The 20618-nt window shown below is 40.0% G+C and overlaps 1 protein-coding gene across 15 annotated transcripts in view; it reads right to left on the reverse strand.

Annotated features, from left to right (window-relative positions):
* Positions 1-111: 111 nt before the first annotated feature.
* scrib (scribble planar cell polarity protein) overlaps positions 112-20618 on the reverse strand; it is an 88438-nt gene continuing 67931 nt past the window's right edge. For 4 of the 15 annotated variants that reach the window (XM_037531381.1, XM_037531383.1, XM_037531382.1 and 1 more), the window contains 16 exons: positions 14797-14868; positions 13952-13999; positions 13679-13804; positions 12856-12966; positions 12393-12443; positions 11723-11872; positions 10996-11158; positions 10634-10865; positions 9873-9962; positions 9611-9793; positions 9245-9379; positions 8305-8444; positions 8168-8205; positions 7551-7625; positions 5382-5436; positions 112-2377 (listed from right to left, as the gene is read on the reverse strand). In XM_037531381.1, the coding sequence (XP_037387278.1) occupies positions 2244-2377; positions 5382-5436; positions 7551-7625; positions 8168-8205; positions 8305-8444; positions 9245-9379; positions 9611-9793; positions 9873-9962; positions 10634-10865; positions 10996-11158; positions 11723-11872; positions 12393-12443; positions 12856-12966; positions 13679-13804; positions 13952-13999; positions 14797-14868 (1803 nt within the window). In that variant the 3' untranslated portion in view covers positions 112-2243. Of the gene's footprint in view, positions 2378-5218; positions 5253-5381; positions 5437-7550; positions 7626-8167; positions 8206-8304; positions 8445-9244; positions 9380-9610; positions 9794-9872; positions 9963-10633; positions 10866-10995; positions 11159-11722; positions 11873-12392; positions 12444-12855; positions 12967-13678; positions 13805-13951; positions 14000-14796; positions 14869-20618 lie in introns of all 15 variants that reach the window. The other 11 variants (XM_037531430.1, XM_017719630.2, XM_037531393.1 and 8 more) reach the window with 10 other exon arrangements.

The following is a 20618-nucleotide window of genomic DNA, read 5'->3' on the forward strand; positions in this document are numbered from 1 at the left end:
ACACCCCAAACTGTCAACTAAACACCCTAGCTTGTTCATGATTAATACCTACAGAAAATTTGTCCTGGACACAATTAATTATGCAAGAAAAGACACATTTTGGAACTTTGGCTCGTTAAATGAAAAGTAAACTTTATTATTCCTGAACCACAAAATAGACTTCTTTGGTTGTACAAATTCACTAGTTACAGTCTTGAATGAGCTCTATCCCCAGCCTTCAGCCCCTCGCTCGACCCATTTAGCAAAAAAGCCCCCTCCCCCCCACCCCAAAATCAAGAACAACCAAAAAGGGAAAGACCAAAACAACTGTCTTGTTGCCAAAATGTAGTGAATCCCAATAATTACATGAAAACGTGATTTCTAATTATCTTTAAAAAATACAATAAATGATCAGCCATTCCCAAAGTGTTATCATCCAAAACTGAATTTCAGTTAGCAAAAGCAACACGAAAAGCTACGATTAGTAAAGTTAAATTAAAAACATTGTTTGACATGGCAGTCATCTGACCACAGTGTAGATGGCAGCTTAAGTAATAGAACATTTGAATGGGTTTGACAGCGGTCAAATAATGTGTTCTAGAGAGAGATGAAAAGATGACCTTTTCTTGACCCAGGATTGGAAGAAAATTTGCAACAAAGCCAATATACATGCAAGGAGCACCCAGTCTAGACCATGTCTGAGAATTACATATGCCACCCAGGCAAATGGTCGTGGTGCAGACTGGCTCAGTTTCAACTTGAATTTTTGCTTCACTCAGCATTTTGTACATTATTCACACAACGATAAGAATTTCAGTGGCTTCAGATTTAAATTAAATCAAAAAATTTGAAGAAAAAAAAAAAAAAAAAAAAGTATAGTTAAAATATAATCTACTACCTTCACATGCCTTTCTGGAGACAAAGGATATGAGCATGATTTACATGGAAACAAAAACCAAAAGAATGAGTCCCCCAAACCCAGTTTTACATAAATAGAAAGCATGGTACCATATTTTGATGGAGAGTCTTAAGAATAGCATCTTAAAGTTCATGGTCTGAGATTGGATTTGCACATTCGGACAAAGTGGATGTCTAAGGGTTGTTTTTTTTTTAGCATGTATATATAGTCAAGGTGACAGGAATGTTCCAGAAAATGACATGCCAACATGGTCCAAGAAGTAAAGAAACCCAAAAATGAGGACCTTTGAGAATTCAGGAGCACTTGAAGATCAAGTTAATTTTCATCCAAGTTTTTCTGGGGTTCCCCAAAGTTATAAATCTGGTGTCTTTTGTAGGCTTTATTCTCTTAGTCCTGATTCAGATTAACTAGAGAGCTGCTTAGTTAGGTTTAAGCTGATGATTAAAGGAGACCTGGCAGGTGCTACATATAAATGATATTTATATGGACAATTTCTTAGCTTTGTATGTCAGAAAACAAAAAAAGTACATTCATTTGTATCACTTTACAGATACAGAATACTGGATGAAATGATGTAATTTGTGCAAAGGATATGGTAATGAAGTTGATATACAGCTTTATGCCTCATAGGTGCATGGTATTTGTATCCCAATGATAAGTTAATCATCTTGTAAAATGGTAATAAAAACTGCAAATGGAAGCCTGCCCATGTATCAGAGGGTATATTACAGTAATAAATTACGCATAAGATGTTCAAGATGTACGTTTTAAAATAAGAAAGTAGGACCAAAACCATTCTAGTCTGTTTGGGGCAGTGAAGGTAGCAGAACTCTCTCTTTTCAAATGATCTCCTGGGAGAAATGCTAATGAAAAATTAACGCATTTACATCTTTTTTTTTTTTTATTTCAAACTTTTTTAACATTAAAATCAGTAGAGGTTTAAAACTGAAGTATTAAAAAGGAACCCCAAACAGCATCTTTTAAAAATAATTCAGCTTCTAAAACGCAAACTGAAGAAAAAGAGAGGAAAAAAATTAAAACATTTTTGTCTGTTATGATGTTTGTCACCCCCACCATCTGCTAGAGAGGAGGACGAGTCCTCTGCATCTACTGTATGCCAACTGTAAAGGCAAGACTGGTGTGTAGGAGACAAGAAGCTGTAGTGTTTTTTTAACCGGTCATTCTGATGGTCGGCACCGAAACTAGAGTGGTTGAGTGTCTGTGAATGCATGTTATTTTAGTTTAGTTTATACCTCTTAGCATCGCTACTTAATGTGAACTACCCTCATTATCTGCATCATGTGTGAATGTATGAATGTGTGTGTGTAAACGTGTATGGATGTGGTTATGTGGGAACAGGCGTCTCCAGACTGCGCCTGCCTTGTCGTAGTTTGCGCTTGTTGCTGTACAGAGCCATCTCCTCCAGAGCAGACGTGGTCGCGACAGGAGCTACCGGCACCTCCGCGTCTATGTAGGAAGCTAAAGAGACAAACATGTCAGTATCGGTTGAATGAGAGATTTATATGTATACTGTAGGCTTCAGACCCATCCACCTCTTCCCAAGCATGCTGAGCACCCTGCTGAACACACACACCCTGAGGCCGGAAAGAATGTTACCATACAACCAACACCAAAATACAGTCATGTGCAAAAGTTTGTCAAATGACCCCAGTCAAATGACGTTTTGTAGATTTTCTAAGTGAAAGTTACACATCCTCTACAAAGACACACTACTGCACAATGCAAATATTGAGTGTGTTTCTGTGAAAAGAGTTCATTTGTTTTCACTCCGAAAACCAACAGAACATGTACTTTGACCAGGGGTGCTCAAGCCTTGGTATTCTACTGTATAAACCCCCCCCCCCCAAAAAATCAACACCCAACCACTGTGATTATTACTCAACAAAAGCAAGCTGGAAACGATTTTCTTGGATGCTCAATAATACAAAAGTAGATACAGTAGAACAGTTATCACTGAAGAATGAAGCAGAATTTTTTAATTCTCTGTATTAATAAATGGGTAAGATGTAAATAAAACCACCCAGAGTGGATTGATATGAAATGCAGTGTTCTTAACAGTCAGTTTGTTTACAGTGGTGGTGACTGGAACCAGAGTTTACTGTCGCTAAAAGCTCACTCATAGAAAGTTATTACATGAAATGGTTAAGAGACACTGATTTACAGTAGTTTTGAGATCAAATTTTGGCCTAAAAGTTTGTTTTGTTCAAATCCATTAACGAAGAAGAGGTACATGTATAGCCTTCAAAGGCAAGATAAAACACAATTCTTTTTACTATCACCATTTCATCATCATAAGTATTACATATAAACCTCAGAAGACGTGTAGGTTCACTGGTCATTTCGCATAGTAAATATTTGCAGTGTAGACATCACCACCACTATAAATAAATCCATGCTGTTTTCTCTATAATGTACCAATGCACAAACCACCCTGAATGGCTATTGTTTACATCTAAATGGTTGAGTAATGGAGAAATTCCACATTAAGCAAAACCCCCCCCAGCAAGCACACAATAGTCTGAGCTCTGGTGAAAGTAACAGTTCATAGTATGAATAACATACTCCATGACATTCTGCAAAGATAAATTTGTAGAAGTCCCAAAAACCTCACAGAATAATGAACCTATCTGGCTAACAAGCAGCACTGAAATAGTGATGACTAATGATTAGATTTACTATTCAAAATCCAGCTGAGGTTAGTCATGCACAAACAACATGGAAACACAATGTTAAGTTTATATAGGTTATGCACATTTCTGGTTCTGAAGCATCAATATTGTTGTGCATATTAGCTCACCTTACCCAGTCTACTGGGCTGAAATTCCAATCCCATTTATTAAAAACTTTTAATAATTAAAAAATTATTATTTAAATTATTTTAATGTTTTATTTTCCAGTTCTGGTCCTCGAGTCCTCCATCAGTGTATATTTCCCCCTGGCTACCAGCAAAAGAGCTACATATGAGGCATTTTGAAATATGTCAAAGGAACATAAACAATGCAACTGGGGACAGGGGGCAGAACCTAACAACCGTTATATATTTTAATATATATATGTAGAGGAGGTCAAGACAACTTGCTGAAGTGCAGACCAAGCATCAGAACGGGGAAGAAAGGTGATTTAAGTGACTTTGAACGTGGCGTGGTTGTTGGTGCCAGACGGGCTGGTCTGAGTATTTCAGAAACTGCTGATCTGCTGGGATTTTCATGCACAACCATCTCTAGGGTTTACAGAGAATGGTCCAAAAAAGAGGAAATATCCAGTGAGCGGCAGTTGTGTGGACGAAAATGCCTTGTTGATGTGAGAGGTCAGAGAAGAACGGGCAGACTGGTTAGAGATGATAGAAAGGCAACAGTAACTCAAATAACCAACTAACATCTCTGAGGAATGTTTCCAACACCTGGTTGAAAGTATGCCACAAAGAATTAAGGGAGTTCTGAAGGCAAAAGGGGGTCCAACCTTTTACTAGCAAGGTGTACCTAATAAAATGGCTGGTGAGTGTGTGTGTGCGTGCATTTTTTTTAATATTTATATATATATATATATATATATATATATATATATATATATATATATATACACAAATCTCTGCTGAAAAGGAAAATTCAATCACCTATTTGTGTCAAAAGCGGTGTGAGCTGAAATATTACAATAAACAGGAAATATTACATCAGATAACCAAAGATGGTTTACTGTAACAGACTGAGGGACTAGCTCTAACTTGCTAGATTTTGATAAATTAACTCGAAACAATACAATTCTGTTGTTTGATGCAGCTTCTTTTCATGAATCATATTTTGTTAAAAGCTAATCAGGTTCAAAACACTAGAAAATGTATTTTTGACCAAAAAGGAGAACTACAAATTGCAGCACTATAAAACTGACATAAGCTTTGTTTGTACAGCTATAGTGTGGTTACGAGGAAAAGTTCTAATAAACTGAACACACACAGTATATATATTTTATATATTGTTTTATATCAGGTAGATCCTCTCATTGTTCCTGTGCGAGTTGTGTCCCATGCTCTGTTACCTGACGACAAGAACTGGATGGCAGTGGTTTAGACAGAGTTTGATCATTGTAGATTTCATGTTGTGCATGCGTTAAAAAAATAAAAAGGAAATGTTGAACATTTGCTATTTTCTCCCACTTTCACTGATTTTCAGACCAGATTTCAGATTATACATGAACAAGCTTCCAGCTACCTGCTTCAGACATGTTAAAAGCTCCAGAGAATATGCAGTCATTTAAGACCCAAACATGCGCTCGCACAAGTGTAAACACATTTCAAACTCCTACCAATATCAGAAGACCACCTATCCTAGGAAATTGCCTGTGTCAAAGGGACAGCAATTGTCAGCAAAGTAGAAGACAACGGGCATATTCATGACATTTTGCCCATCCAACGGTAGATTATTTCTTGATCTGATGAATCATTCAAGCTAAACAATCAGCAGCTTACCTGGGCTGTTGGAGGCATCATCGATGAAGTGAAGGTCATCTGTGGCACCAGGAGACTGCAAGAGAAGAAAGAGTGTGAGAGAAGGATTAACTTGTGTGTGCTCCATCACCATACAGTAAAAGCCATCATTTTAGTTTGAGAAAACAGGGCCATCGACAAAGACTGCATTCAGAGGATGGAAACCAGTGGCTCAGAAACCAACAACAAAACCCAGGTATAACTCCATTTCCTGCCAAAGTGAACAATTAGAAGAATCTTTTTCAATCCCACACCACGACAAACGCCTATTCTGGCATCAGAGGTTAACCGTTAGAAGGAGGGGTTAGATGTGTCCATCTGCCCTGGGGGCCGACTCAGTGTCAATCTGAAACATGCAAATAAAAAAATAAGCCAAAAAAACACCTAGAATATCGTCTCACCACAAGAGTTAATACAAAGGATTGGTTGTGAAATCAGCAAAACAGTTCATGACAGGGTCCACACAAAACACTCAAAAAGGATTAGCATGCCATACAGTCCTTCACCCTCCAAAGGATTTACTGTTTTTAAACTGCGCTGTACTCCTGTCCTGACCATGTGCTCCACTAAGCACAAAGCTCTTGCCCATCTACTAGTCCAAGTTATAGCTGTCAGGGTGAAGGCATTGCTTAACACCGAAACTCACTGAAAATCAATTACAGACACCAAAAACAGCACAAATAAATAAATAAATAAATACATAAATACATAAATAAAGGCACACTTAAAAGGCCACCAAACAGCAGATGAGCTGGTTCACCAAGGATTTCTTGTTCTCCGAGTTTAATTCCAATACGCGTTCAATTAGCAATCTTGATGTACAATGGGAAAGTTATTGTACCACCACAAGACATCCTACATCTGCATAGCTTACCTTGGTAAAAGGTATAAACTGGCTCATGTGTGCTGATGACACCTAATAGCGTCATCGACAAGCAGTGGCTGAAGCTTGTTCGTTGCATTACACCTGATGCTTCCTAAACCTTACAAAGTCTCAATTTGGTGGTCTTTGGTGCAGTATCACATAAAATCATATTGGAACAATAACCAATACGTTACCCCGCCACACAAGACCAATGTTCATCCAAACATCCACAAAGACACGACACACCAACACCGAAAAGGGCGACCTTCCCTTGCTCCTAGCTCCCCATGTTCCCTTTTAGGCCTGTTTAACTGCCTGTCCTGTTGGTTTGATCGAAAACTGCCAGCGGTCCTACTTAATTATAATCCATGCCAACCTTTGTGATGTGAGGGATGAAACAATTTCTGCATCCATAATTTATACCTAGTGTCACATACAAGTGCTCCTCGCAATATGGAAATCAGTTGTTGCTAAAATGTCATCAATTGGGAGTGTTCACACGCTTTCTAAGAAAAGAATTTTGTTCCATGTAATGTCTGACAACACATAGCTACACCTATACATCATGTAACAGATCAAGTGAAAAGAAATAATAATAAACAAAATAACAACGACATATCTGCAGCATAAGGAGACAAAAGATAGATCAAAACTTCCTGATCCAAATTCCAGTTATATGACACTGAATGCTTTTTCCTTTTGATAGAAAGTTGCAAGTACAGGAATTCAGACTTTTCTTTCAGTGTAACTCAAGACAGGTTAGTTTGTATTTCCAACACATTTTAATGCTTAATGGACTCAAATTACATGGCTGACTAATGAAAGCTGCTGAGGGTGAGTGGGAGGAAAGGCTTTGAGTGGAGGAGAGGGTCAGTTTAGTTTTCCACCCTAATGTTAGTGTATTATCCCATGTTTTGGAGCAGCATAAAGCTAGTGGACCAAGTCCTCAACCAGTTCAATGTTAAAAAGTCCCTTAACATCCTCACACTGGGAAGATGAGAATTTCCCAAGTGGGTGTAGAAATTAAGTGAGATTAAGAGCTGAGCAGTAAGATGTGCCACTAGTTTTGGAATCCAAATGGCAGCCAGCTAAAGATCAAAACCTGAAGCTGAGCTGAATGTTCAAGTTGTTTTACAGAGAGGAGCAGGAGGCCCAGTTACCGTTGACATTGCTAGTTATGAGCAAGGCCAGGAGGGAGAGAGGTAACAGGGAAAGCCAGGTGGACAGTACTGAGGTAAAAGGTTAAGGAGGGTCAGGTTCCTGGGAACTTGGCATGCAGGCAATACCTGAATGTCGTATACAGGTTTGGAAGAAGGAATGGCAGCGAACTGTCGGTAGTCAAACTTCTTTTCTGACAGGGACTAAAGGGTAGCAAAAAGAGGTGGAGAGAAGTAGATGGAGGGGAAAAAAAACAAGACAGACAGAGAGAGAGAGAGACAGAGACAGACAGACAGAGACAGAGAGACAGACACAGAGAGAGAGAGAGAGAGAGAGAGAGAGAGAGAGAGAGAGAGAGAGAGAGAGAGAGAGAGAGAGAGAGAGAGAGAGAGAGAGAGAGAGAGAGAGAGAGAGAGAGAGAGAGAATACAGAGAGAGAGGGAGAAAACAGAGTGATAGAGAGTGATAGGGAGAGAGAAAGAAATAGTGAGGAAAAAAATAGAGGGATGAGGGGGAGGACAGAAATGAACAAGAAAATAAAAGGACGAGGAGGCAGTTCATGTGAATGGGACTTTGATTTGCTTGCTTTGGATGATGAATGGAAGATTAAAGAATGGATTTCTAAGTGCTCATATTTAATGGGCAAGAAAAGAAACTGTAATAAAACAATACTGTAACTGATATACAGCTGTGGGAAATGTAGTACTTGGAAGAAAAGAAGAAGAAAAAAAAGAAGAAACTCATACCAGTCGCCCTGGTGACGTCACAGCCCGTGGACTGACATCTGTTCAAGAGGAAAAACAAGACAGACTCAAGACTTTGAAAGATTCACACTGACTCTAAGCCAATGCTGCCTTTGTGTTAACAGGGACAATGAGCTCACCTTCCATAGGGGTGGGTGAGGGTGTGGGAGCAGGAGAGGGCGACTCTGCTAACTGGTCTAGGGTCCCCCGCTTTCTGCCCTCCTTAGACTTGGCAATAACCATCTGAGCCTTGAGTGCATCCTGCTCTAGAGACTTCATTCTAGAAGAACAGAGAGAAAAATAAAGTTTAAGCAGAGAGAATGAGAAAGAGAGAAAGAAAGAGAAACCAAAATACAGAGAGGAGATGGAAGGGTGAAGTCAGGCACAAGGCAGAGGAAAGACTGCAGAATTAATGCAGTTTCTATTGATAGTATACCAAAACAGTTCCAGTGTACTGTCTCAATGATTTGCTTTACCACATTATTATTCTGAATAATTGTGCAGCGCTTCTTAGAGAATATTAAATACAAATAAGGCTGAGAGAAACTGAGAAAGAAAAAAATAGGTGTGAGATAAAGGATGTGCCAGTTAAATGTTCCAGGGTAACTGTTAAACAGACTTGTGTGGACTACAAAGTTAATATGATGTTAGATGAAGACCAAAGAAAAGGAGAAGCTAACAAAGCAGCAAAAAAGTGTGAATAAAGCTAAGGACAAAACAGGGCAGATAATGAACTTATACATACAGAGACAGAAGACGAAAGAGACAAATCGAGAGGGACGAGGGAGTGCAGAGATAAAAGGTGCAACTGAAAAACTGCACACGTGCAGATGTGCCTTTAAGCCCCAGCACAGCACATTCACCCACTGCAATTTTCAAAACTAGCAACATTCAAAATAAACAATTACATAAACTAAAATAAAAATGCACATCTTTCTGCACCCCAGGCACTTTTACAGATTTACTATAAGCTATTGTCCTCACACACTACAGCTCCTACAAGCATTCAAAGCAGCTTGAAAGCACCAGAGCTCAGCCCCCACAATGCACTGTGGCTGGGCAGGGCAGGGCAGAGCAGACCTGGGCTGAGAGGAAGAGGAGCAGGAAGCGGGAGGGTTTGCAGCGCTGCCTAACGACGCCCTCACACGCGACTGGTAGAGCCTCTTGGCCAGGTCTTGCTCATACTGCCTAACGTCCTCCTCTAGACCATAAGGCCTTGGGAGCAGCCAAACCAGACAGAGAACGGGAGCAGGAGAGGAGAGACAAAATACAGGAACAAACAGAGAAAGGGAAAAAGAAGAAGAGGGTATAGATGGAAGGTAAAACACTATGACAGACAAGCTGAGGCAGAAGGGAAAGTTAACATGGGATCAGGGACTTTTTGAGTCTAGTGGAGCTGATATATTTGAGCTAGACATCTCTGGATCACATGATAGTTTGCTCTACCTGGCTGCTCTCCACATTGCTCTTTTCTCAGCCTCCAGGGCTCTTTTCTCCGCAGGCGAGAGCTCCTTGTCTGTAGCCACTGCAAGCTCTGGGCTCTGCATGCGCAGCCGCTCCTGGTGCCTGCGTTCGGCCTTGGCTGTCCGGATGGGAGCCGCAGACTCGGCAGAGTAGACGGGAATCAGACTGTACAGATTACAATGGTCATTTCAAATAAGTCAACAAACAGAAAAAGCACACAGAACTATAATGTTCCTTTAGTTACCCTGTCATGGAGTTGGGTCTCTGCTCCAGTCTAAAGCTGTCCTCCATGGAATTGCGCTGGGAATCACCTTTACCATCTACTGAGGAAGGTCTGGGAAAAAACATTAATCAGAAGGAAGTTCAAATTAGTCAAATTATACCAAATGCAAATATTAAGCAAAATCTGACAGAGTAGTAGTAGGAATGTGCTGATCAGATTTTGAGATCATATTGTTAAGAAGCTACATTTATTAATTTCATTTTATTTCAGTATTTGCTTTACATCTGAGCATTTTAACAAATGTTTGTGTGCTACCTTCTTAGCTAGGGCTCACTCGAAATGTCATTGAGACTGGCCTGGATCTGTGGTCCTGCACATCCTACAAAGTTATCTGTTCTAATTATACCAGTGTCCACCACTAAATCAGCATTTTTTCCGAAGGCCTTATGTAACCATGTAGGGTTAAAGTCCTGTACAGATCAGCATTACATCGCAACAACAAAGAACCTTTGGGTGGATAATGCCAGTAGTGCTGCACCGTTTTCTCTACTAATGATTTCTGGAAACTAAAACATGCATGTCTGTAATTTTTTAATCGATTTTTATTGTCATGTTTGTATTTAAACTCTGCAAGTATTACAGTACAGGATGGGATTCTGATTTGCTCTTAACAAAAAAATGTAAGTTGAGCACTACCAAGGTATTACAGTGATAGGAAACAGTAAATAAAACGGTAAGTGAAAGTAAGAAGGGCATAAGTAACACAGCAAGAAGCAGCGTACCCTGAGCTGCCACAGTAGCTGGGAGGTGTGGCACTGTAGCTTGGAGGCGTGGCACACTGCCTTGGCGGAGTAGAAGCGTGGCTGCCAACAGACTCCACCCTGTATTCCACTCCATCCAGGATCACCTTGCCTTGGGCCTTCATAGCTGCCACTTGCTTAGCCAAATCCTCCTCTTCCTCTTCCTCATCCTCATCCAGCAAATAGTCTTGTGCTCTCTGCTCAATTTTCTTTGCTGAGAGTCAACATAAGAAAAACATGTCTTTACCCAGACAGTTGTTAAAAATACAGTATCTTATTAAACCTCTTAACCTATATTTGTGGACAAGGTTTCTTAGAGCAAGACCAAAAGAAGAGACACTAACCCTCCTCCTCCTTCATTTTTTTCAGATCATCCTCTCCCACGAGTGAAATGCGAGGTTTAGGCTTGCTATCTGGCGTCTGTTGCTTCACATCAATCTCAAAGTACTTCTGCCGGTCTCTAAATGAACGCTGTTCTGGGCTGCCTCTCCCACATGGTGAGGGGGTCTGTGGGAGAAAAAGCCAATTTAGGAGCCTTTAGGAGGCTGTGGGTCAACACAGACTGTTTTAAATGTGCCCAAAGCTCAAACACTCCAGTTTGTTATCAATTTCATTGAACATACAATCAAGCACATAATACACCAATAGCAGTTCAAATAGAAGTACACCAACACGCAAGTCCATGAGAGAATTTTGCCAAGATAATAAGGCATTTTAATTACAGTGATAAGTCATATCACATACATACATACGTTACAAACATAACTGACTTCATGCAAATTCAAAGAGCGCTTAAAGTGTTTTTGGAAAAGAAAAAAAAAAGAAAAAAGAAAAAAAGATTATGTCGGCCTCTAATCCAATACCAGATTTTCTGCTTTAAAAAGATTCCGCTTGCAGACTGATTTAATCAGTGTTCCCAACCAAGAAATCCCACAGCTGCATGGATAGTTGTTTGAAGCGACATGAACCTCTGCCCCACCACCAAAGCAAAAATAGCATGTCACCCAGTAACGGTGGGAGAGAGAGGGCACAGGCTAAGTGCTGAGCACAGGCCCATGCAGGGCCGGGTACCTTCGACTCCAGAGAGGGGCGAGACAGGCGTGGCACAGCTGCCAGACTCCTGTACTCGCGCCGGTCAGACGATAAGGAGGGGCGAGGGGTGAGGGGGCCACGACCCTTGCCATCAACCTCCTCTACAAACACCTCATTACACAGCTCAGGCTGAAAGAGCCATTACAAACACTATCAATATCATATGGACACTGCTTAAAGTGATAGCTTAGCAAAAAAAGCATATGCATATCTATAAAAACGGACTCAAAACTCTGGTTTTAAGATGGCTGATATTACTGCATAGTTTGTCCATTTTTATAAATAAAAATGTGTCAGAAACCACATTAGTAAGTCTATTTGCAGTTTGCATGGTGCAAATAATTGGTGGAGTTCAAGTTTACTTTACTTCTTAGCTACATTAGCCTTGTGGCTACAGTGCAAAACTAAGCAAGTGAACTTTGGACATCAAAGTGTCTTGGTTGAATGTCTATTTAGAGCAAGGGACAGAACTGAACTAAAACTTCTTTTATCCAACTATGACTGCGCTTCAGTGCAGCTCTCTAGCATACACCATACAATGAGCACAATGGCCACTAAGACCATGATTAAGGAACATTCCTTTATCATAATGAGTACAACGCTACAGTATTGCAAGACTTCTTCGAATTAAACAAACAACCAGACATACCTCTGGCGATGGCTGCTTTGGGTGGATATTGTTCCTCTGGCCATATAGATCCTAAAAAAGCACAGAACAGGAAAAGAGCAGAACATAAGAAAACTACACTTCTAGAACAAATTTTCAAAAGAAAACAAAAATTACAAACCAGTAGTGGAAGGGGAGAGAAGTCAGCAGGCAAGGAGCTGAAAACACTCATTTATCTGAGATGACATGGCTTTGTTAAGAACTCTGCACACCATCAAATGCTGAAACAGGACCAACCAAACACAGCACGAATGACAGATGGACGCTTACTCCAGAGAAGAGAGTCACAACTGGACACAACTTCACAAATGTGAGTGACTCATGCAAAAACACTGACCAACAAAAGACAAGCTCCCAAAGGATTTGCTCCAATATAAAGGCCTGCTGACCAGGGGACTTGATGCCAAGAAGACATGCTCACAACCTCAAGGACCATCTACCATACCTGCGGAGGCTCCAGCACAGCCAAGGAGTGGGGCACAGCTGCGAAGGCCTTATATGCCTGCTTGATATTGATGGGGAATTCGTCGAAAGTGTCAGGGGAAGGGGCACGAGGCTGCAAGGGGGGCGGGGGTGGGGGCATGGGATCGAGAAGCAAGGAGAGAAGGGGTAGAGGAACGAACAGAGGACAAGAACAAGGATGGAACAGAAAATGAGAGACAGAGTAGCAAAGGCAGAACAAAGCTGGGTAACGCATGGGTAGAGAGCATGCAGGTGAATCGCCTTGTACAGATAGAAGGATGGAAGGAGAGAGAATAATTGAGAGAGGGAGGACTGTGGAACAAGTGAACCCATGGAAGATGGAGCTGTGCCGAAATTGCGACAGCACTAAAACCCTGAGGTAATATGAGTGCAAACCCTGATTGATTGGATATGGCTTCGGTACAAAAGAACAAAAAAAAAAAACAACAAACAAACAAAAAGTAAGATGTGTCAATCGTAAAACAGGCACATAGAATTCTATTTAACGTGAAGTCGAAACAGCTGCAGAGTAAATGAGATTTCCTTTAATCCTCGTGGATCATTAGTACTTTTGAGGGGTCACATCTCAGTAACTCATTAATTGCTTCTGAGAGGAGAAATATGACGTCTGAAGACTTCACAGGCACAACTTGGACCACACGTCATCACATACAATACAGTGGGCATGATCTGACAAATGATTCACAATTTGTCTCAGATGCGTCTTGTATATAATTTGGTAGCTGCTTGAAATTGGGGGGGCAGCATGTGTGGAATATGCTTCAGACAGTGGTGAGGGATCTTACAGTGGTCTGGGAGTTGATGGGGGAGGGGCCATGCTGGAAAGGGTTGGGACTACTGTGGCCATCCTGACTGGCTGGTGACATGACAGGCCGCACCCGGGAGATGGGCTGGATGGCACCAGGCTTGGTCTAAAAATGGGGGGGGGGGGAAATGTAGTAAACAGCCCAGTTATCCACTAGCATGACAACCATATAACATTCTTCCTAGCAAAGTCATTAATCATAATTTGGTCAATATCATTAAACAAAGCTATCAAGCTTTTTAAGAACACTCACTGAGGAATGGTCCTTGGCAGTCACATGGGAGGTGAAATGAATGCTTGCCTGGAACAGAGCAAAATTTAGCATGCAGTGAAATGGGAATATATGAATATGTTCCTGAGAGGGAGCTACTTTCTAAAGGGCTAAGTAGACTTTTGCCTGAAGTAACATGCCAGCATTAAGCAGGCACCATCTAAATCTATACACAATGGCAACAGCAGTCAAAGCTAGCAGAGCCCAAGAGGAACTGAAGGACCTAAATCACAGTTACAGCTCTGGTCATGTTTGCACTGCAGTCAAAATCACCCTAACCTTATCCAATGCAGTCAATATAGCCACTCTGGCCCCAAATTTCATTATGCGCCTAAAATGCACTGATGCTGTATGTAATTACATAGTTAAGCCTCATGTAACTGTGAGAAACTTCATACAGTAACAAAGCACTCTGTCGATGCACCAAGGTACACTTGCATGCCTGTGAGTCTCACTAGCTGCACTGAGGACCAGCAGAGGAAGCCGTAAGTAGCAGGTCGTGCTTAGGCAGCCCACTTACGAATCGTGTCTCTCTGCCCAGGGCCAAAGGGGCTGAGGATGAGGACTGATGATGGGATGGCTAGGAAAGGAGGTGTCATGAAGGCATGAGGTGAGCAAAAGGAGGGTGAGATTGCTTTTTCCCTTTAGCACTTTTTCCCTATACACCGAAAATAGGACAGGTGTGACATAATGATGTAAAATGAACCAAGGCTAGCAAAGAGTGTGTGTCACTCAACACAAATAGCATGTGAACTAACCTAGGCACACATACTATTCTTACTATTCTTCTCCATGAATAGTGTACTTGAGACAAGTAACGGACTCACCAGATGAGAACTGGGGGAGTAAAGTGGCTCTCCAACAGGACTGTCAATCCTTTGGGCCTCAGCAGATGGAGCCTGCAGAGAAAGATTATGAAGTATGAGTAAATACACCGCTACAAAACACCCCTGGTGATATTCACTAGGCCATGCAGACTCAAACACAAATACTAACATTTGCGGTAAAGTTGGGTTACAAGCTCCATCTCAGCAAGTTAGCACAACTACACCAACAAAATGAGACTAAAGACTCTCTTTAAGCAAGTTCTCTACAGGACACTGTAAAACTTGTTTGTTGATTCATTTTGATGATTCTTTGCGCTCCCTCAACACTCAGGGGCTACCTGAATTTTTGGAAACCACTTAGTAAAACAGGAAGATATATTGTTGTTTTCCTTAATTATTATTTCAGTTACATTAAACATGATCACAAGTAGTATTCGAGTGATCTGCCACTAGAGCTGGGCAACATGGCAAAAATACAAAATCCTTGAACAAATTTTCTCCATACACAAAGGTTTGATCATTCAGAACAGACAAAAAAGAACCAGTAGTGGCACATTAAAAAAATGCCATCAAAACTATGACTGCAATGATTTGTATTCCACATTTTACATCTTGCACTGCACTAAATATCAACAATAAGCTCAGCATATTGTGAGATAATTTATCACAATGACGAATGATTAATTCATAACTTTCAAAATGCACTTATTTTCAAGTTTTCCTGCCATTTCAAAAAATCTGATGAGAATTTATGGACGAATTCATGATTTGGCAAAACTGGACTAGTGATATATTACTGGTGCCTTCAAGATCCTTTCTAAAGGGTTGCTAGTAAATTTAGAGGGTGAGGGGCATTTCATCCATTCTGTCAACTTCACATTTCAAGCATTTCCGGTCTCCTAATAGGAATTTTTGCTTTGACAAAATGAAAAGCATATCACTTGAAACTGATAACTAATAAACATAAGTCAACGGCATTTGATTGTATAGAACACTGCAAAGCAGAGCTCTGTTCTTAACAGACCTTTAAGACTTACAAACAAATAAAGACTTAAAAAGCAAACTGTAACATGCTTTTGACAAACAGTGTTAGTTTGAGTGTCCTTCATCCTTGTAGTGCTCCACTGTCAATTATTTCACAACATTCATAACTAAAAGTGGTTTTAAAAACAAGCAATTTAAGCAATTTATAAACCCTGAATGTTTTATTTTTTCCAAAATGAACAAATTAGAACAATTCATTCATCTTTGTATACATACACAGGAATTTTGTTAGGAATGGAATTTTGCAACTTGCTGTGACATGCCATGCTGGTCCAAAAACACCACTGCCCAAGGCTGCTTGCCTTGTTATACAACCAGGTCTGAAGCTGCCCCTGCCTGCCATAGCCTGTGGGTGGCCCTGAAAGGATGCACTCCTCAGGAGGACGGCCCTTGCTCTTACGATTAGCTATCAGGAAGGGATTTTCACTGAAACAGATAGGCTGAGAATCCACTAAACACTCATCCTCTTGTGTTTCCTGTGCAACTGGAACAGGCTCCTGCATGACTGGCGGCTGTTTGGGTGCCGCTGAGCTCATAACTGGGCAGGGTGAGGATGAGGGAACGACAGGAGCGTCTACATGACATAATGTGGCATGAGCTTTCTCAAAGCCATGGTGTTCTATAGAGCCAGCCTGCCTGGCCTGAAGAGCAGTCTCCATGGGGTAAGATTCAGCAGAGGAAGGACAGAACTGAAGAGTGAAAGAGAGAAATATAAAAAGAACATGGACAAAACGATGACAAGGAACAACACAGGAGATGTGATAGAGCAAAGTAATACAGTTGCAAACAAAGGAGAGGAAACTAACAGAAAAGAAGTCTGATTATTCTGTGCAAAAGTCTTAGACCCCCTCGGCAGTTTATCTGGGCAGGAAAAACACTAACATTGGAATGAATCTAAATCCAAACAAAGAAAAGTTTCAAGAACAGTTTAAAAAGTGTCAAGAGGGGCACAACACCCATCTCTATTACAGACTTTATACCACTTGAAAACATACCCTCCCACTAAATATGCAGCAACATGCAGAAGTAAAAATCCCTGCTAGCATGCCAATGCCATCTGTCGCCACAGTAAAATGATAAAATAAATAAATAAATAAAAAAAAAATCTTGTTGACACATATTGTGCATACTGTAATTATGTCCTACTGAAAGGATAAATCAGTACTAAAAGGGCTTCTCTCATTAACATCTGACTTCTTTTTCAGTTTTTTCCATGTCTCAGAGTTTTGGTTTCAGCCAAGAACTTACTTTCATTTTGGTGCACTGCTATGATTAACAGATTTTTATGCCCGTGTTAACTATTTCCAAATTGCTCCTGGAATCTATGCAATAGCTGGAGCTGCATTAGGAAAAAGGAACAAAACCTGCGTTCTTGTAACCAGCTCAAGAATTTGAAACAAAAAATGAACTTACAAGAAAATTATTATTTAAAAATAAGACAATTGTGTAACCTTACAATGCATTAATGCTTATTTTTATTCACTAAAACGTTAAATAAATGTTATAACAGCAAAAACACATTTAGTGCCCAAATTACAGTTTCTAACAGTTTGCCCAGGTGGCTTAAGACTTTTGTACAGTACTATACATTCTATATCTGAGTCCATTTATGCATTCCACCTTGAAAATGATCACAGCAGTCAAACAAATTAAGAACTACACACATCTACTACATACAACAGCAAATTCCACAGAGCATACCTCACTATGGGTCAAAAATCGCCTCAAATGAGATAAAACTGAGCCTTTACACTTGGACAAAATATTAAATACCACTTCAGGTCAACCATTTGCTGCTCATAGTTTAACAGGTTCAAGACTAACAGCTTCCAACTCTATGATTTGTATAGATGCTAAATATAAAACATCCAAATTCAGTCTGGGCCATACCGTCATACTAAAAATAGTTTCCTAGATAACAGTAATGCATGGGGGGTTGGTTCTCTAGCTTGCGAGAACAAGGTCAGTGGATTGGTATGTAACCCAAAGACCTCTGACTCAAGACAGCTGCACTCTTGTCTCTCTCATCTCCTCGTGACTGCAATACTGCCATCGCTACATTTACCCAGGAAGAGATATTCACAATTACTCAAAGGCCTGTGTGATGTATCTAATGGGAAACTGCTCCCTGAAAACAGCAATCACTGAGGTAGTAATGTTTAATCCCTGTATTCAAAAGTAAAGGGGACCAGCTGAGCCCTTGGAACATCAATGTCTCTGCCTAAAGTACCTCAGTCCTCAGACACACAAGTTATCCACACAAATCTCTACGGTCACAGATGCAATCCTAAAAAGAAGCGTCACAAGTACAGAGTCAGGAGCATGGCTGTGTGCAACAGCATTTCTGAGCTCCCTCCACCTCCTTCCCCTGGCATAGCTTTTCAAACAGCTGCAAGCTCTATGTAGGTTAAACACTCCCAAAAAGACCTGCTCAATATCCAAATGGAGAATACCATTTTAAAACTCGGACACTTGATTTATATAGAAATAACGTTTTGTTATATAAGTTGAATTTAGTTGAATTTAAAGTTATGCCTTGACAGCATAAACAGAGTTGAAATTATTACGTATTAATACTAAATACACCTCTCACCAAATAAACCAAAGAGTCTGAAATATATCTGATACTCAAAATGAGAACAACCAGTAAATACTTTAAATCACAATAACATCAAATGAAAGACTTAAACCACTTCACACTTTCACTAAAACGATCAAAGAAAAAACTGCCAGTTGTCAGCTTTGACTATAGAGGAAGAACAAAGACCATACAGCAGAAATTTAAGGAAGAAAAGAGCTTCAACAGAGAAAACATAGGCACTCACATTAAGAAGGTATCAACTTCAGGTTGCTGGACACACGTACAATGCTTGGAGGAGATTAAACTATGATGGGAACCTTACTCTCCAATGGCCCACCCACCCATGAGCAGCATGACCAATCAGCCACAGACATACTTATTTTAAAATAACCCCTGAGTCCTCGTCAGCTGTCACCCCAATTCCCCTGTCCAGTTTTCTTTTTTTTCCTTTTTGAACACAAGGAACTGTAGCTTTGTTGCCAGACTGTCAGATGTAAAATAAGCCAGAGTATTCAATCTTTCCTTTAATTTGTAGTTGTGTAAAATGCAAAAAAAAAAAAAAAAAAAAAATCCCAGCAGATCAGCAGTTTCTGAAATACTCAGACCAGCCCATCTGGCACCAACAACCACGCAACATTCAAAGTCACTTAAATCACCTCTCTTCTCCATTCTGATGCTCAGTTTACACTTCAGCAAGTTGTCTTGACCACTTCTACATACCTAAATGCATTGAGTTGCGGCCATGTGATTGGCTGATTAGCTATTTCTGTTAACAAGTAACTGAACAGGTGTACCCAATAAAGTGGCCAGTGAGTGTATATGTGTGCGCATATACACACACACACACACACACACACACACACACACACACACAGACACACACAGACACACAGACACACACACATGTATATATGTATATATATATATATATATATATATTTTTTTTTAGGATACAACAATGACTCGCCTGGAAGTTTAATTGAAAATAACTTTTTAATGGCTGCCCACTTCACCATCATGAGCTGGTGTTACAGGGAAACAGACAGAACTACACACAACGTGGTATGAAGAGCAAAAAATAAGTCTGACAATTCCATAAGTCAAAGTGGAATCACAGAACAGAACTTTAAACGTGGCACTGATACTTTACAATTATCCTATGAAACAGCATTTAATTTCTTTTCAATATTTATTCTTCAGTTGATCCATGGGCGTGTGTCCTTCTAGGCTGTGCCAAAGACAATTTTTAATAGCAACAATTTTTTTCTATTGAATAATAGAATATTCCATTATTCCACAGGCTTGATTTTGGCCTAAAATTATGTATTTTGCTGCTTTTTGCTCAAAATTGAATTAAAGTAACCTTTTTTGCTCTTGTTCAAGCTGCTCAAAATTACTTTTAAGTTCATATAAACAGGAATCTAGACGTCTCTGTTTATAAACTGTGTAGCTTTTGTTTTTAGAATTTATTTAAAAACTTTAATACAGACTCAAAGCATTAAAAAGTGTTCTTCAAAATACTCATGTCCAACTATGTGATCAAGCATTTTCTGCAACATTCTGTACATTTCTATCACTGCACAAAGGCACATTCTGCAACCTGTTGTCTGTATAGGAACTACATCTGTAATATATTTCAACTGGGTGTGTAATGCAGTCAACACATTCAATAAGATAAGTGGTTCCCAACCTGGTCCCCCAAACAGTTCATATTTTCCTTTACCCCATTGCGAGTTAGGTTGAGTAGTTGTGTGAGTAGCCTTGAGGACTATGTTGGGACCACTAGATTGGTTTACAGCAGGTGTAGAGAATTGAGGGCCAGAGTCCAACAGTTTGGTGATTTCCCTGCTCTAGTACACCAACTAATCCTAGCAATTAACTGACGGCTTGCACTATGTTAGTTGTCGGTGGTCAGTTTAGTGTCTCTTTCTGCTGTTAGGAAAACAATTCACATCAAACTAAGCAATTCTATTACAGCAATATAGCTTGAACTGAACTGAAATACAAAACATCAAATAAAACACACAAAATGTATCCAAAAGAAATATTATATATTTAAAAAAATAAGTTTTTATTATTATTATTATTATTTTTAAACCCTTAAAATCTGTACCCCTTATGGAATTTTTAGATTAGCCTGGCTGTAATTCCATCTGACATTGAGGATGTCCTAAAATGTGCACTGTAAGGGTACATA

The sequence above is a fragment of the Pygocentrus nattereri genome, chromosome 2, assembly GCF_015220715.1.
Source record: "Pygocentrus nattereri isolate fPygNat1 chromosome 2, fPygNat1.pri, whole genome shotgun sequence".
NCBI lineage: Eukaryota > Metazoa > Chordata > Actinopteri > Characiformes > Serrasalmidae > Pygocentrus > Pygocentrus nattereri.